The sequence below is a fragment of the Pararge aegeria genome, chromosome 2 (assembly GCF_905163445.1).
Source record: "Pararge aegeria chromosome 2, ilParAegt1.1, whole genome shotgun sequence".
NCBI classification, from domain to species: Eukaryota; Metazoa; Arthropoda; class Insecta; order Lepidoptera; family Nymphalidae; genus Pararge; species Pararge aegeria.
This window is the reverse complement of record NC_053181.1, coordinates 18,238,885-18,257,499: the sequence shown is the minus strand read 5'-3', so window position 1 is coordinate 18,257,499 and position 18,615 is coordinate 18,238,885. Positions and strand designations below refer to the sequence as shown.

The 18,615-nt window shown below is 37.3% G+C and overlaps 1 protein-coding gene across 3 annotated transcripts in view; it reads right to left on the bottom strand.

The window, feature by feature from the left end:
- LOC120631780 (kinesin-like protein KIF21A) overlaps positions 1 to 18,615 on the bottom strand; it is a 99,681-nt gene that overhangs the window by 14,269 nt on the left and 66,797 nt on the right. For all 3 annotated transcript variants that reach the window (XR_005659065.1, XM_039901462.1, XM_039901472.1), the window contains exons 9-23: positions 18,303 to 18,458; positions 16,733 to 16,925; positions 16,095 to 16,289; positions 14,963 to 15,162; positions 14,204 to 14,275; positions 14,041 to 14,121; positions 13,832 to 13,919; positions 12,966 to 13,198; positions 11,708 to 11,869; positions 10,964 to 11,112; positions 10,006 to 10,110; positions 8,966 to 9,121; positions 7,914 to 8,021; positions 1,756 to 1,894; positions 1,003 to 1,138 (exon numbers count right to left, since the gene is read on the bottom strand). Coding sequence is in view for 2 of the 3 variants with exons in the window: in XM_039901462.1 (XP_039757396.1) it covers positions 1,003 to 1,138; positions 1,756 to 1,894; positions 7,914 to 8,021; positions 8,966 to 9,121; positions 10,006 to 10,110; positions 10,964 to 11,112; positions 11,708 to 11,869; positions 12,966 to 13,198; positions 13,832 to 13,919; positions 14,041 to 14,121; positions 14,204 to 14,275; positions 14,963 to 15,162; positions 16,095 to 16,289; positions 16,733 to 16,925; positions 18,303 to 18,458 (2,173 nt within the window). In the remaining variant the exon portion in view is untranslated. The remainder of the gene's footprint in view (positions 1 to 1,002; positions 1,139 to 1,755; positions 1,895 to 7,913; positions 8,022 to 8,965; positions 9,122 to 10,005; positions 10,111 to 10,963; positions 11,113 to 11,707; positions 11,870 to 12,965; positions 13,199 to 13,831; positions 13,920 to 14,040; positions 14,122 to 14,203; positions 14,276 to 14,962; positions 15,163 to 16,094; positions 16,290 to 16,732; positions 16,926 to 18,302; positions 18,459 to 18,615) is intronic.

The window sequence follows — 18,615 nt, the reverse complement described above, 5'->3', positions numbered from 1 at the left end:
GGCCGTAGTTCACCAGCTGGCCCGGTGCGGGTTGGTGGACTCAACAGACCTTTGAGAACATTATCGTGAACTCTCATGCATGCAGTTTTCCTCATGATGTTTTCCTTCGTTGCAGCGAGTGATGTTTTAATTACTTAAAACGCACATAACTTCAAAAAGTTAAGAGGTGCGTGCTGAGATTCGAACTTGACCTCCCGAAAGTGAAGTCGAGCTCTTACCCACTGGGCTATTACCGCTTCAAAGCTTGTTTCAACCATTATTTTAAAAATATTATAAATGCCAAATGAAAGAGTCGCGAAGCTAAAGTGGAAGTGGCAGTGACTTTTCTCTGGTCTAGTCTAGTGGGAGGCTTCGGCCTTTGCTAGTTATAACCCTACCTACTAAGACGAACCGCAAAGCGATTTAGCATTTCGGTACGATGCCGCTTGGAAACTGATTAGGGAAATGGGGCTAATATAACCATACCCCTCACAAAATTGCATTTAAGAGCGAAATTGTAAAATTTAAATCTCCCGACTTCCAATATCGTGTAAGTTCTATTATCGTGTAAGTATTCTACTAGTCAAGCTCTTTCATTTGATATTCGATTGTAAGTTGTAAAAAAAAAGTAATGCACCTTTTGTTGTGGCGGCCATCTTGGATTTGAAATCTGTCATATTTTATAGTATTTTTATTGATACCCAAATTGAGGGAATTGTGCAAAAAAATGTAATTGGCCATTTTGTGGCAACCATTATTTATTATAGTTTAAAGAATTCGAATAGCCCTTTCGTTTTATACAGCCATTTTGTGGCGGTCGCCATCTTGAACCATTTTCGTGAAATATAGCTGAGAACTTTTCAGACTTATTCACCTTACAAAAAAAAGAAAACAAAATATATCTCGGTTCATCCGTTGGACGCCACAGGCAGACATACACACATACCAAAATTATAACAGCTTTTCGTTTTTGCTTCGGGCTGAAAAACCTACGGAATTGGCACCAGTTTCCAAAACACATACCGACTCCTCCGCTGTAGAGAGCAAGCGGCGTTACTGCGAGCGTCAGTGCGGCGCCTACGTGTCCTTCAGCCACGTGGGTGCATTGCAGCCACGAACTATTCCCGCTTACATTGCTGCCAACACCCAAATTTGTGCGCTGCAATAAACAAAACGATAAAACGAATGATCGCTACGCACCTATGTAATCAATAAATAAGTGATTAAATATTTCAAAGTTATCAAAAGTGTAAAAAACTTGTATATTGCTTATTTTGTGTTCAAGTTTTGTTTGTCTAATGGGTCGCTTGTTTAAATGGATCACAAGGACCTGGAATCAAATAAAGCACGCTTTTCCTTAAAAATAAATTGTGAAAAACTTCGGTAAATGAGCGAGAAGTAAACTTGAATAGGCACCCACAATTCAGGCTTTCTTATTGTGGGAAATTTACCATTCGAAGTTTTATTTACAGTCTAATTATTTTACATTACAAAACGTTTTTTATTTAAGTTTTTGTGTCATTAGTACGCGAGTAAGCGATAATGCCGCCTTTGCTTCTGGTTTTTTTGTTTTTATCTTTGTTTTATTTCCTGAACTTGTAGCTGTGTGCAAATAAGTGTATAAATAAATGAATACTTTGTGTTATTGAAAAACCACTGATACACAGTTATAGTAATAGCAGACTTGGGGCCTGATTTGGACCAGTTTCTCTGTCTAAAAAGTACAAGAAACAGCTGTTAGTATATTTTGTGAATTAGCATTTGTGTTAAGAATACCTTAACGGAAACTTCCTTGACGGTGCCCTGAGGAGCGTTATCAGGCGCGGCACCTGTCAGTCGTAAGAATACGTCGTCATCTCTCGACCTCCTCGCAGCACTGGGAGACGCAGGTGGCGTAGCTTCTGCTCCGGGCTCCCTACAATAAGCATCAGAAATGTGATTCGTTGAGGAGGATGATCGTAATGAGATTTTAGTGTGACGTAAGTATGCGGAGTTACTGAAGATTATTTTGAAGTGAAAATGGGACTTATACTGCGTTGTTACTTTGCTACGCTTGATACAAATATATTTAAGTAGTTTAAGGCTTTCTATTTTTATTTTTGAATAGTAAATGAAAGCTATTTTTTTTGTATACGATTTACTGTTATTAAAAGCAAGATAAGCGCATGTTTTTTCTCAAATTTTCTTTTCTCTTTATATTTCTTCGATTTATATATACAGAACAGGTGATCGGCTTAAACGTTGGAGCATCCCTATATTAAGATGACAGATGATTCGTGTGAAATGTAACTAAAAGCAAACGTTTCTAAGCATTTCTAGGTGTGCATGAAAATGTAATATGCTTTAAAATCATATGAAAGATACTTACTATTCGAAAATTTGTTTTTGTAATGGTATCTACATTCCATCAAATATTGCATATGCTAATATAAAACTTACACACGCTTACACTTGGAATCTAAATTAATTAAAGGCGTTTAAAATCAAGCATACAAGAGCCTTTAACAAACTCATTTCGTGCCTCAAGGGAAAAAAGATAATGCAATAGTTTAACAGTAGAGTGAACTTTATGGATTTAGTAAATTAATACATATAATATTTTTAGCATGTTTTTAATATAATCGCTTAAAGATATTTAAAAAAAATACAGCACACTATTTACACAGTAATTCAAGAGTGAGAATTATGTTTAAACTTTAGTGAGTTTCAAAACTACTACACTATTACATCGTGTAAAAAAAATTCTAACGAAAATGAGTCTTGCCGTTTTACATACTATAAAAGTGACTATATGAAAAAAAGTGTTTTAACTAAATCTAAAAGGGTTTTAGAAATATAATAAGAGTAGAATAGCATCTGAATATGTATCACTGTTTTATCACGGTCTGACATTTGAAAGTTGATGCCAGTGACAAAACACTGTATAACTGTTCTAACATCATACGCAAGTAAGACAAAAAGTATACTACTTATATGTTTTTTTTTGTACAAAGGGTGCGAAATTTAAATTTAGAAAAATAAATTAATAGAGTTTTTAGACAAATCGGATACTTGATCCTTAGTTATTTATCACGTACGGGATCTTAGATGATAACATGCAACACTTAGCGTGCGTCATGCAAGGATGCAAACAAAGATAACGTTACTGCTCAGAATTTATTTTTTTTACATTAGGTACACATTTGTCTACAACATACATTTCTACTACTATTCATACATTTCTAGCTGCCATTTCCTATTACCATATAAATGCTTACAATTACAGAAAGTTGTGACATTTTAGGTGTTATTTTTGCTTCATTTGTGACTTCATTTTCGAATTCAGTATTCGTTGTCTTATCAAGGACAGATTTTGGATTTTTTAGATTGACATCTATCTCCTTAAAATAAGCGTATATTTTGAACTAGACCTAAGTCGGAAAGAAAATACTCAAGTGTTTTACAGTGTTATGTGTAGATTTCAGTTCAGTTATTTTGACTCATTATACTCACGGTGAGATGCAAAACGTTCATCGCCACCCAAAGCAGCGTCACGCATTTTGAGTCAAACATTTTTGACATGTAACTTTATTTAAGGCTTTGAGAATTAAGACTGAAATTTAAAGACCCATAACGTATAGGCAATGTTCGTAACATGACAGAGGAGAAAGAGATAACGTAGAGAGTACTTTATGAGTAAAGAGTATAAGCGCGATTTGTAGGTACAACTTCGAGGTCACGCAGCACATGAGACCAATGTATACACTTCATACAAAGCAATAGCATAAGACTAAGTTACGCATGCGCTCGTTATAGGTGGATAGATGACACTAAACGAGTCGCAGGGAGCCGCTGGACCCAAGTGACACTTAAACGTAGTATTTGGAACTCTCGACAAAACATCTATGTCCATCAGTGGACATCTGTTGGTTTTTATGATGATGAATAAAAAATGTATTTCTTCTATCATAACCTTACTTTTCATAACCAGAATCACATTATCAACCAGATGACGTGAAGATGCTCATTAAGATTTAACTTCAATCAACATGCGTGAAGCCGCGCGTAGTGACGAGGTGTGTTTCCTAGATGTCTCGATATCTAGTTATGAATTTACCTAACAGAAATCGATTTTAGAATATTTAATCGTTGCAATAAAAGTTTAGTATGTGTAAGTAATATGGTATGAGTTAATAAACACCATATATTTTGTACTTAAAATTATCCTTTGGATATTATAAGTGATAAACCTTTTATATAAGATACTATAATGCTTGTAACACATTTACACCCCAACACGAAACCCCTCGCTGGACGTCACACCAGACTTAAATAATGTGGCAGTAAAAAATACTACAATTTGATTTTACTCAACACGTGTAGTGTGGCGTGGAGTGAGGTGGTAGATTACATGTAGAACAGGCTAATATTTAACTAAAAATATACATCTATAATACATCTACTGAGAATTATATAGACAAACTGCATCACATTAATACACATTATATATTATTTTATTTCTCGATTAACGTCCATTTTCTATGTTCAATCTATTAAGCTCACAAACGTGGAATCGCTTTCACGTGACTATACAATGTACCTTAACAGCAAAACTGACTAAATTTCATTCGTTTTAGAATTATAAATTCTGGACTTTAGATAACTTACAAATGTTTTGCCATAAGCTCTAGCTGTAGAATTGTAGAAGAATTTGAGTTTTAAAACAATTACGATAAGTCCCAATTTACTCTGAAGTTATAGCGTATTGTCACTCCAATACAAGACGTATATTGCGAGCGTACTAGTCTTTCACTAGGGGTACTCATAATAGGTATTAAAACTAAACATTTAACAGATCGAAGATTTTTAATAATACGCACTTTAGACAAATTGCAAACCAACATAAAAAATGTATATTCAAGGAAAAACAATCTATTGAGCGAATTATAGACAGATAGACTGAAAATAGAAAACAAACGTAAGTGTCTTTAAAGAGGTAATATAAAAATCCTAGCAGTAGTACAAAGCAAACTACATTAAGTTATTTACACAAAAAAAACATGCAATTACAAACAGATCTTACAAACGATCCAATGTTGAATCAGATCTTAACCATATATTTTATCAAAATATGATATCAATTTGATGGTTATTAAAGCCGGGGAAATCCATGATCATTCTAATCCATAATAATCAGATTTATTTTAGTTGTGCTATCCTTTTCCTATTTTTTTCTGTAGATAAGGATAGCAATACTAAATTCCATCTGCCATCTCGTAATTTTGGATCAGATTGATTATTTATTAACTTCGGTCGTTAGACGAAAAGATGCCAGGCGAGATCTCTGGAGTATTGTTTGGTATGAAGTGCTTTAGTATGGGACGCGACCTGCGTTGGGTCTACGCTGGGACGCTAGAAGGGTCCCATTTATTAGACCTAAAAGGCTTATGGAACTCAACTTCGAGCCCAAGGTCATTACATAAAAACTAGCCTATGCGTCTGCTAAAAAGCTGGAGCTGATTTAGCCCAAAGCATTTGTAATACATCATCATCTCTCACAAATAGAAAATTTAAAAGATAGTAAACTGTAAAATGATGTTGAAAAAGAGCAATCTGCTGAGTTTCTTGCCGGCTCTTCTCGGTGGAATCTGACTTCCGAACCGGTGGTAGACTCACTACAAACAGACTGAGTTAACGTTTCAAAAGTGTTTTTTAAACTGACGCAATAAAACCAGCGTCTTGGGCACCTTGTCTCTGCATAGCGTTTGTATTTTTTTAGTAAATATTTCACTAGAGGTTAAGCCAATAATAATGGGAAGAATTTGACAAAAGCTATAGACAACGACTGTACATCTATCTAACCATCCGCACAGGATTGTATGCAGCAAGTGATCAGGTAATCGGGGTGTATTGGTTATCTACGGTGCGCATTTGGTGCGGTGCGATGTCCTTAGTCCTCCACTATCGAGAGGTCGGTGAGGAGGCTGGAAGCAATAGGTTTGGGTCACGCGCCATCACCACGCCGTCAGCACGATATGTCGCCATTTTCGTATTTGCAAGCGGGTTTTTTTTCATACTATACTGAGTATATTACGCATTTCATAGCGGCCCGAAATAAATCCAGTTTATTATGAATGCATATGACATGTGGAATTCCATGGCATAGACTTATTTTATAGATATACAATTGTTTCCAACGGCACCAACCAGACAAGTCAATGAATTTTTTTATCTCATTAGCACACATCCTCTAAGATACGCAAGTTTCGCTCGGGTAGATAAAATATATGAAACCGCACAGATTTGTCTCGCTCGTGTCATAGCGGTTTCATATTAAACTCTCCGTATGTCATGTGTAAGAATAAATAAGTAATACTTGCAGATACGAGAACGCAATCGCTGCTATGTATTTCCAAGATTTATTTGCGAACTGTCATTCCCATTGACTGAAAACTGTGTGTAAGAAGAAATGTAATATGGTAATATTGGAAAAGCCTAATCGTAGTTCCGATACCATTAAAGTCACGATAAGACATTTCAGTGTCTGCCTAATAATAAAATATTAACATCTTTGGTAGAAATAATAAAACCCCTGTCTTAGTTTTAGTACCATTACAGTACTACGAGTAAGTAGTTATGCTTTGTCTTATTTTGGATAATAAATTGTATTTTTTCCGGTAAAATATAATACAGATAAAGTCGTATTTCATTGATGGGTACCGTCCACTTAGTATAACGAATAACCGCAGACTATCGAAAATCGGTTTTGAAATTAAATAAATCAATCATTCAATCAACACAATTATTTGTTAAAAAGAACTGCTACATACATTTATGTTTAGTTTACAGTAAATTATTATAGATTTAAAATAATTAGAAATCATTACACATGAATATTGCCAGTCGTGTAGCATGTAAAATTCATAGGTGGGGAGTCATTTTTAGAAATATAAAATGTTTCGTATCATAAATTAAAATCAGACCATACAGCATTGCCATGCAGCTATCAATGCTGATCGCTAACGTTTAAACAAAATCTCTTCTGTGAGCTGTCAAAATCATCCTAAATTAGACAAAGCTTTTTAGTTAGTTTAACTCAATAAAATATTTAAAACAATAATTATCAGCTTATCAGCTTTGAAATAGCATTTCTATGATATAAAACGGTACATTTTCGTCTTACACAAACAATTTCCTCCGTGTGATGAAACATAATTGAAATAATAAATCCAATCCATAGCACATAAACCCAAGCTAATTCATACCATGCAGAGGCGGGTGTAGGCGTTGGGAGTACTAACTACTGAAGCGATTCTACAATATTCTAAATAATCAGCATAAATATATTATATCTAACATTAATAAAGAAATATATAAAGCGTATTTCAGCTAAAAACATACACGAAAAGTTTACAAAAAGAGTTAAAACGCTCTAAATAAAGCCTGCACAATTGAATATTGAGTAAAGGTTGTTGGAATAGGTAGAGTCGTCATAATCAACATCTCAGAATGTGAATGGTTTAGGCCAAAACGCTGGCAACGTGCGGATAGGAAGACTTCACACGTCCTTGAGAACATTATGGAGAACTCTCAGGCATGCAGGTTTCTTCACGATGTTTTCCTTCCTGCCATACTCCTAACAGGCTACTCCGCTAGCATCTTCGCTCGCTTATCATCAGGTGAGATTTCATCCAAATGCTTAATTATAGTGAAAAATAGTTATTTGGAAATTTTAACAGGGTTTCCAAATTCTGCTATTGGCATGCGTCTCTCAGCGATTCGCTTTTTCTCGACTGCACAGCGTTTTAACTTACTTACTTAACTCTAGCTCGGTAATGCTTGATAGCTTTCTGAGCTATTGGTTTTTAAATATTATGTAGACGATATCACATTCAAAAGATTCTAGTTTATACTAGAATAATCACCAATTCCACAAATGTCTGGCTAATACGTACAATGAGGCAGGTTTGGCGAGACTGTGCTGTCGTCGAATCAAGCGAGGGCTCTCGGGCATACGGCGTGGCGCGACCGGCGACACTATGCCGCCCACTGGTTGAAGACCCCTGCGGATGTCAAATACAACTGTGAATTGGTGTCAAGGTATTTTGGAGACAATTTTTAGGATTATACAAAAACTAATAATAATAGTAGCCTTTTGTGATAGATTCCGTCCGGGGAATACTACCACTTCTGCCGATACATTTCTGCCGCTAAGCAGCATTGTTGCAATGCTGTGATCCGATCAGAAGGGCGTGGTTGCCGGTGTAATTAGAAGCACATGATGCTTAGCTAGGTGTCTCCGGTTAATGGACACATGGCGGCACGTTGCAGGACGTGATCCCATTGATCCATCAGGTGCGTCAAATATGACTATAAAAAAAAACTCCGCGGTTCGTCCGCCTGTCTGTCCGTCTGTCACAAGGCTGTATCTCACGAACTATGATATTTAGACAGTTGAAATTTAAACAGATGTATTTCGGATGCAGCTATAAAAACAAACTTAAAAACAGCACAAAATTTTAACGTTCCACAACTCTCCTATAGAAGACATAAAACCACCGCGGTGGTCCAATTTCAGGAGTGGCTTCAAAGCCTATAATAACACATGGTAATGGTAAATTATATTGTTTTTTTTCATACATTCATACAACTAAAATTGAGGATTTTTGCTTCCTGAAACTCACACGAGTTTGTAAATACCGGAGACCGAAGGCTCCTCGAGGTACGAGGTTACGCACTGCCCATTTCTTAATTGTATGTGTGTAACAATTATTAGCCTGAGTCGGGAATCGAACAGTAGTTGAACATGCTAACCACTAGACCGAAAAGGCAGATAGCCAAACTGGCTATTTAAAGCGGCTAATGTTTTAGAATACAAAGTGATTCATGGGAATTTCTAGTGAGACTAGCTGGACTAGCTTTCTTTTATTTTATAGTTAACCAAAGCGTTAAAGGTTATAGGAAGTTAACTTGGCTGCGGATCCGGCAGAAATATCTAATTGTATACCTGAGGCTGCCGGGAGCGCTAGGCACTCGACTGAGAGGTGCGGGTCGTGGGCTTGTGGGTTCTACCATAGACTGGGTCATGGGGTCTACTGATTCGCCGTTCTCTTCTCGACCGTACACGCCAAGGTCACGTAGGCGTACAGATCCCCGACGACCGCTGATGACAAAATACAAGATCATTTTAAAAAGGCGTATTCGGACACCATTTTTAAAAAGTATCGCATAGACGTTAGCGTAAATCTATTATACTTGTTTTTGACCCTGCTTTCTGAGTTCAAGATTCAAGCTTCGATTCCCAAAAGTGGAAATGTTTGTGTGGTGAACATGAATGTTTTTCAGTGTCTGGGTGTTTAACTGTATATTATAATTATTTATTTATTTATACTCTTTATTTGCACACAAAAATACAGAAGAAGAATAAAAAACACAGACAGAAGCAGTATACAAAAGGCGGCCTTATCGCTTAAAAGCGATCTCTGCCAGGCCACCTTTGGAAAAGAAAAACAAAACAATAACAGACTGCAGGTTGTACATAATAAAAAAAATATACATACAAATAACTACATACTAATACTTGAACCAGATTACACAAATAGAATAAATACATAATAAACTAATATATACTTTAACATATAACTACATTAATAACAGTAAATACTATTACAACTACAAGTCGTCTTTAATGTAAACTGTAGTGATTTTTTTGTTTATTTGTGTATATTATTTATAAAAATATTCATCAGTCATCTTAGTACCCATAACCAAGGGGTTAGATGGCGGCTAGGAGCTAGATGGCGATGTGTGTATAGTCGTAGTTTATTTATTTAACTATTTATATTATCATTCCCTCAGAATGAAAAGGGCTCCAAATGTTAAAGCACACATTTGCATTGCTTAAATTAAAAACGCATATAAGTCCCAAAATTAGAGGATCTCGAACTCGTTCCAGACAAAGAGAAGCCGTCGCCTTACCCACTAGTCCTCGCCTTACCTCTTCGTACTAAATGAGGAACGTATTTCTTTAAAATAAAAAGTGCTTACGTGTTGCGATGGAAAGGCGAGTTTCTGATGTCATCTGGAGGCGATGTCGGAGCGGTGTTAGACTCTCGTTTTCCGATAACAGGCGGCCGTACGTCCAAAAGAGCACTGTATTCGCATAAATACTTTTGTTATAGATACATATTGTAATGATGAGTTATATCTCTATATATATAAAAGAGAAAGTGTGTGGGTATGTTCCGTATAGGCTCCGAAACGGCTGGACCGATTTCATTTGATGAAACTTTCAGGGAATCTCCGGATTGACCTGGCGAGTAATCCTGTGAAGTTTGCTGACGATCGGAGCATTCCTATTTTTGAACTGTCAAACTGTCAAATACAGCTTTTATTTACTATGATGATATTCTATTGTTGGGTGTACATGGGTGTAGATAATGATCTTCACCCGCTCGAGAAGAGAATAGAAGAGAATGAATACGGAGAGAAATAAATGATTTAATATATTATGAGACTTAAAATAAAAATTGTGATGTAAGTTTATTGTTTAAATAAAATAAAACAAAACCTAGCCCGGCGAAGCGGGCTGGGTACGCTAGTTCTAAATAAAAATTAATTGATTTTACGAAATGTATGAGTATGGTTCATAATTGGATTCAATTGCCAAACGTGTACGGATTATACCGCTCATATTAACTAGTGGCGGTATTCAGCCTACTTAATTCTGGGAGAGAAAGAGGGGGATAGAGGGGAGGGAGGGAAAAATAGAGGGGTAAGACGCAGAGGCTAGTGGGAGAGGTGAGTGAAGGTAAAAAACAGAGAGAGAGAGAGAGACAAAGGATAGAGCGAGTGAGAGAGGCGATAGAAAAATTGGGTTCTGCCAGTCGGCTAACCACCCAGTCACACGTTGCATAGTAATACTTGCGCTGTCGCAACCGTGGTATAACTCTGACAGGTTAAAATATATATAATCTGAAAAATATTAAAGGTGCTTTATACTGACGTGTCAACAGGCGAGACTGATCGGGTTGAGGTGCCAGAGGAAACATTGGCCAGGAGGGCGGCTAGTGCGGGCGGAACACCCCACGGGTTGAGGTTTTGGTCTTCAGCTGCTCTCAGGGCACTCGCTGTCCTCTCCGATTTCTCTTCCAACTGCAATAGGAGATCACTTTGCTGCAGATGAATTTTAGTAAAGTTTTTCCGGGATGAAAAGCATTAATGTGTTAATCCCGGGTATAATCTATCTCCATTCCAAAATTCAATCAAAGTGGTTCAGGATCTTTTGCGTGAAAGACTAACAAACATATATCCATCCATCCTTACTAACTTTCGCATTTATAATATTAAGTATGATTTCTAACAGCAGGGTTATTTAGTTTTTTTAAACCGATGCTACGAAGGCTGCGACCACCCTTAATGGTAGAAATGATTTAATCAGAGAGGGATATAAGTGTTGATTCAACTAGTATTCTTGATTTTTTGTGATTAATTTGGCAGCAACCCTGTTTGCTGAGTTCAAGGCCGTGGGTTCGGTCCCCACAACTGAAAAATGTCTGTGTGATGAACATGAATCTTTTTCGGTGTTTCGGTTTTTATCTGTATTTTATAAGTATTTTTGTAAATTATTCATAAAAATATTCATCAGTAACCCATAACACAAGCTATGTTTATATTGGGGCTAGATGGTGATGCGTGTATTGTCTTAGTATATTTATTTATTAAATTGCTTAGCCATAACGAAACATACCTCAGCAAGTTGTGCACGGGTATCGCAAAGCGCCTTCATATGCCTCGCGGCTTCGTGCGCTCGTAGTAACGCAGCCCCAGCCAGTCGTTCCATGGAGTACCTCGCACACTCTCCATCCACCAGTTCCAGGAGTCGCGGTAACTCGTTCTCTTCATTCTCTTCCTAAGTAAACACGGTCAGTTGATAATCAGTTGTCACCATACCTCCTCATCCCGCGGGTGTCGTAGGAGGTGCATTTAACCGAAATCAGTTATAAGCAAGTGTGGTAAGAAGGACGTATATGATGATCTCATCATCCTGTGATCATGTCCTTCTTCTACCATCTAATGCGATCACCAACCCGTTTGTCCAACTTTGCTATTATGGAAAAACTCTCCCGTTGGATTTTAGTCCAGCAGTGGACTGACAAATTGATAAGTTACTTGTACAGTTCACACACTATTATAAAATCAAGAAGTGATGGAAGAAGGTAAATGTTCGGTCCTTTCCCCGTGTAGAAAATTGCTGCACGGGTTACAGTATTTTCATTTCGATAACATGAGCTGAAAGCCGTGATAGCACAGCCTTTAACTTTTCAAAGTTATGTGCGTTTTAGCGTTTAGCGTTTTGCTTTAACGGTGAAGGAAAACATCGTTAGGAAACCTTGAAGCCAGAGAGTTCTCCATACTGTTCTCAAAGGTGTGTGGCGTCCACCAATCAGCACTAGGCCAGCGTGGTGGACTACGACCTTAACCCCTCCTCATTGTGGTAGAAGACGATGATGATGAGGATGAAAATGTGCTACGAAACGGGCGACTATTTCTTTTTTCTTCTCGACTCGACTCTTTTATTTCTTTATTACCAAAGATTAAAAATTATCATGAAATGGACAGGATGTGCACAAGGGCAACATCTCTCTAGAGAGATTACTTTCTTATATAACTTTATATCTTGCGTGATATTTAAAAAAATACGCAGTAATAGCCATAGTAAAATTTAGTAGTTAGACCGAGTACGATTTACGGCATGCACATGTAACTTTACGGAAATATGTGCGTTTTGAGCAGTTAAAATCACTTGCTTCAACGGTGAAGAAAAACATCGGGAGAAAACTGCATGCCTAAGAGATTTCCTTAATGCTCTTAAAGGCGTGTTCAGTTTACCAAGCCCCACTAGGCCAATTCAATTTAGTGATTTTAACTGTAGTGGTCCGCTAATGGGTTAAAGATTAAGATTATGATATTAAAAGTGGTATTGAAGGATAAACAGTAAAACTAACCTCAATTTGCATTATCTGTGACTGCGTATCAGCGATGGCGTCTCGCAGATAGCTCAGCATGGCCTTTGATTCGGGGTCATTTGATCCAGTGGCGCGATCCCGTTGCCGTAACTGATGTTCCAGGGTCGCTTCCAGTTCGCCAAGAGTGCACCGAGCAGCGCAGGCCCGGGATAACCAGCACTCGAGACGGGACCAAAGCTCTCGCCCGGATATTCGAGATCTGCCGCGCCGATCTTTTATGGAGGAAATAGAGTGAGATGTTTAGCATCATGACGAGTCTTATAATTATTGATGACAACAATTTAAACTCACAACAAAATAGTTTTAATGAGAAATAAGTTTAGAACAAAACGCATTAAGTACGAGTAAATAAATACGAGTATGTGATTCCCAAAATGTATAAACAACTGGTTGTTGGGGTGGAGGAACTAAGAGTTTAATCCGGGAGATTGGGCGCCGTTTGCGGGAAAGGGGCTGCGATCCTCGCTCTGGTGATAACCTGGCCCAAAGGTTGTCCATACAAGTTTGTATCTTGTAATTAAGTATGCACCTAAAGAATAACATAAATAGAATAACGTATACATAATCACCCTAGTTGTTAAACTCTTACGTAATACAGAAACACTTGATTTACTAAAGAATACCATACATTTAGACACTTTTATTGTACTCCACAGGAAAATGATGATAAAAGTTATATACGACCCCCGGATTTTTTGACCCAAAATTTTGGGTATGATTTTTATTATTTTAGGCAGATATTTGGTTTTTTTCTGCATACGTTTCTGATAACTGTACGTTATATACAAGTCATTAAGGTACAAGTCTCCTGTTGAAGTGGAAAACTTTTCTTAATATAAACGTACCGTGTAATCGGCCAGCAGCTCTGCTACTGAGCTTGTCACGATGCCCTCGCCTTAATAGTGATACTTCTTCTTGCTTTCTCTTCAATACCTGTAATAAACCAATCTTTATTTTATAGCTGTTTGCTGCGACTCCTTCCGCATTTGTTTCCGTCAGTCAGTCAGTCACTTTTTCCTTCAATATATTATAATACAGATTACTAAAATCATACCTGTTCCTTCAATCTAGTTTCTGCTTCAAGACTTCTGATTAGATTCGCATTCTTTCGAGATTCCTTTCGTAGCTGAGCCACCTTTATACCAAAATAAATAGTGATTAGTATTTACAAAAATATTTATTAAATATCTCAGATGTTTCTCGTGGTCGGCACTCACTTCTTTAGCTCGGACCGCTTCCGCTTGCGCGTGTCGTTTGGACTCCGTGCGCATGCGCTGTACTAACTTCACCTAGAATATAAGGATGGCCATTTTAGTTACAATTTCGAATTTATTAACCAGATTCGATTTCAGTATGTTAAGTCGAGTTCATAACAAATAAAATTTTATATTTTAATTAAAGTGCCCTTACTTACACTTCGGGGAAATACCATTATAAATAGGTGATCAAAAAAAAATTGTATTTTTTATAATTTATTTCAATCTCATTTTGCAGCACTCTTCACCTTAAGTTATATAAACCAATAAGGATTCTCTGAATTAGAAAATTGTAACTACTTATAAAACTTAGTACAAAAGTGACTATCTTATGCATGTTTTCACTGTGTTGATGCCTAGAGATTTAGGTGATTCCAAGAGAAAAAAACGTTTCACGAACTCCTATGTGTGGCCTATCGACGTAGGCGCCGTCTAAAGTTACGACACCGATTCGGCAAATCGTCAAGTTGACATTCGTAAACTGATACAAGACAGATGAAAAAAAAAAAATTTTGGCTTTTTTTTGAATAACATAATAAACAAAAATATTATAAATAAAAAAACACCAAATAACACACCTTGTAGACAAGTTAGGGTATATTGGTGAATGGTGATTATATGCCTAGGAATCTTCGATGACTAGGCGTTGCTTACGTAGGCATTCCCTAGTCCGTTTATAGTGAAAACGGGCATGATTCTCGGTATATTCGGAGTTCTCACCTTATCTCTCTTCAGATTGGTGAGTTCGTTTCTCAGAGCGTGTATCTGTTGCGCCGTGTGTTGCTGCGAGCGCTGCAGACGGGCGTGTTCTCTTTGCGCCGCTTGCAACCGTCTCAGCTCCCGGGACATGGTGCTGATACGACGCTCGTACTCATCCTTCACCCGTTTCAGCTTGTCGCTCGGTTGCGACGACTGCGTTGCTACATTATAAAAATTCAGCTTAATTTACTATTCTCCGCGAAAGCAGGCGAATCTGTATGGTGTAATTTATAATTTCTTCAATCCTTATATTCCACACCAAACAAATATTTGGCATTGTACCCAAATACCAGCAATCTCAGGAGATGTTTCATGAGTAGGAGATGAGAAATCTCAGACGATGATGAAAAATTTCACTTAACAATTATTAATGAAATTTGTTAAGTGAAATTTTTTTTGACTCGGTCGTCCTCGGATTCCCTGGAGTTAAACTCGGTATTTCAATTACTTAAAACGCACATAACTTAGAAAAGTTAAGAGATGCTGGGATTGGAACTCGGCCCCCCGAAAGTGAAGTCGAAGTCCTACTCCAGTGGGTATAGCCCAGTGGTTATCACCGCTTCGTAAAATACTTGTGGGTTTAAATTGGAGGTCCCCGGGTTCGATTCCCGGCAATGACATATTGGAATTTATAATTTCTTAATTTTCTCCGGTCTGGAGGCTTCGGCGGTGGCTAGTTACTACCCTACCGACAAGGACGTGCCTCCAGGCTATTTAGCGTTCTGTTACGATACTTCATCTGGCAGGTTAACCCGATTTGGTGCCTAACAGACCTGCTAATAATCATCGCGCACGATATGTTCATTCTGTCACAGAAGTTGTTTGGAGTCTTCTGACACAGGGGTAGTAATACTACTCTTAAAAGAAGAATTCAGCGATATATTGATACCAATTTGTTTCTTACCGAAATAAACTATTTTTATTTATTTATTCTAAGTTTTGATATTCTACAGACATTTCAGACAGATGACAGAATTTTATATCGAATTTCAAAAGTTGGAATAAACACCTTAAACCACAATTTCTAGGAAACACTGTAGATGTCACCGCAGTTTGAATATTTGCGGCAAAAATGAAATCTTCCAATACTTACTAAGCGAAGCGAGGACTTTGTCTCTTTCCTCTCCCGTAGCTTTGATCTGTGCGTGCAATTGTTCCAGGCGTTGCTCGTAATGCGTACGCAGTGCGGCCAGTCTACGCTGCGACGCTTCTAACTGGTCCACTAGACGAGCTTTTGTGTCTATGTCTTCGCTCAGCATCGCGAGCTGGGCGGTCAGAAGTCGCTGGCCTGGGATTATTAAACAAAAACAACAATTTAGTTTAAATTTTTTATATGGATGTTTTGTGCTTTCTCTTTCACGCAAAATGCGAATATTGTGGGAACGAGATAGCGCGACATCGGCCGCATTTTTAACCGACCGGTTTCGTGAAAAGCAATATTTTTATAGAAGATTATGACCTGTTGTCATTCGGCTATTGTAGCTTGGATATGATTGCGAATCTACCACTAAAAAGAGTAAAAAAAAACGTTGACCAAAAATAACCGACTTTGTTATACAACTTAAAAGTAAGAAATAAATATTTTCTACAACATTTGTAAGTCGACCACAAAGTTAAAAATGTTGTAGATAATATTTATATACATTTAATCTTTAACGGCGCATCATGTTATTCTTGTTTCGTACATGCACTCAGTGTGAGCGTTATTTTTTTTTGCTGTAACCCACTCACCTTTAACTTCAGTGTCTTCTTCATCGGAATCGCTAGCCTGTTGTTCCGGGTCGTCGTTGTCTGACGGATCCGAATCTTCGGCGCTCTCGCCTTCGGCGCGTTCTCTTTCCCCGATGATTGTATTTCCAGAACCCTCAGTCAGTTTGCGTTGGAACTCGAGCTCGCCCATACTTCGAGCTAAGAGTTCTTTTTCCTGTATAAGAGAATCATGTGTAGTGAGTATTATGTAGTAAAAGTTAAAATGAACTTCTAGTGCAGTTTACTAGGCTGTATAAAATAAGTAATTAATTTAAGGGTAATTGTATATCTTTTTATAACAAATTACCAGATGAAATCCTTGAGATGTCTGTCAATAAGTACAAAGTTTATATAAAACTTAAGCCTATAGAAAATTCCTATTATAATATTAAGGATTATATGTATGATAAAAAAGCTTGGGTATGAATTGCTCTTACTTCATAGCTCAACATTAACTAGACTGTGAGATGGTGATAGCAAAAAAAAACCTGGCTAAGTTCGTTGTGGGCTCTTCTTAGACCAGGGTGCGTTTGGAACTCCTAGCTTTAGTTTTAAGTTAACGAATGCAGCTATCGACGATGCTACCATCACTAACATTAGTGTAACATATAAATAAATAAATAAACATGTTAAATGTATGAACGCTTCATAAGTGCCTGTAATAAGGTATATACTAATATATATATAATATGTATCTTATATACTAATATATAAAGCGGAAGATTTTGTTTGTGTACTCGAACGCGATGATCTCAGAAACTACTAGCCCGATTTAAAAAAATCTTTCAGTGTTGGGTAGCTCATCACGATCAGGCAGGCAGGCATCACGCTAAGACCAATTGAAGCATAGCACCAATGAAGAATGTTCTAAGATCGGGTTTTTTTTCCTTTTGAGAGCTTTTGAGAGCAAAATCATGTATGACAAAATTGTTAATGAATAAACCACTTTTGAATTTGAATTTGATGCAGATAATCCAGTCATGTTTCTATAAGATACTTTATAACTTGAAAAACAGTCCATGCTACCTATGCACGGTTTCACGTGCTAGCCGTTCTGATTTCGGATTGTTGAACTCAAACATTCGGTTGAGATGACAAAATCTATTCGTCTTATAACAGAACGTCTAAAGAAGACTGCCTATTAAAGAGATGTTCTTTTTAAATGCTGAAACGACAGCTAATTGGCCCAGTTAGTAGCTACCTTGCTTTCTAAGTCCAAGGCTGTGGGTTTGATTCCCACAACTACAAAAATATTTGTGTGATGAGCATGAATTTTTTTCAGTGTTTATCTGTATATTATATGAATTTATGTATATTATCCATAAAAAATGTTCATCAGTAATCTTAGTACCCAAGCTACGCTTACTTTGGGGCTAGGTGGCGATGTGTGTATTGTCGTAGTATATTAATTTATTTATTGCTGCGCAAATCAATATGCTGATTGCTAGTATATTAGGGATGTAACATACTAGCAATACTATTGAAATTTTTAGGACCAAAAAAAAATCGCGGACGCAGTCACGGTCGACAGCTACTCTGTAATAATGCTCACCTTATATAGTTCCCTCTTCGCCTCGTCAAGTATTGAGGAGGTGTCCAATAACGAAGAGTCATGTCTGGTGCGAGCTTCTCTTCTCCGGTTCTGCTCGTATAACGCGTTAGCTTCCATCAACTGAGCTCGAAGATCTTCTATCTCAGTTACGTAACCCTAGAAACCAAAAAACAGCTAATGGATTCAAGATTATCTTTGATATAACCCGTGCCATTAAATAAAGGATTTGTAAAAGGCGGTCGATGTCGTGCTGTCTCTCTTACACGATAAACGGGCGTCAGTTTATAACAAATACTCTGGCGCTTTTTCCCAT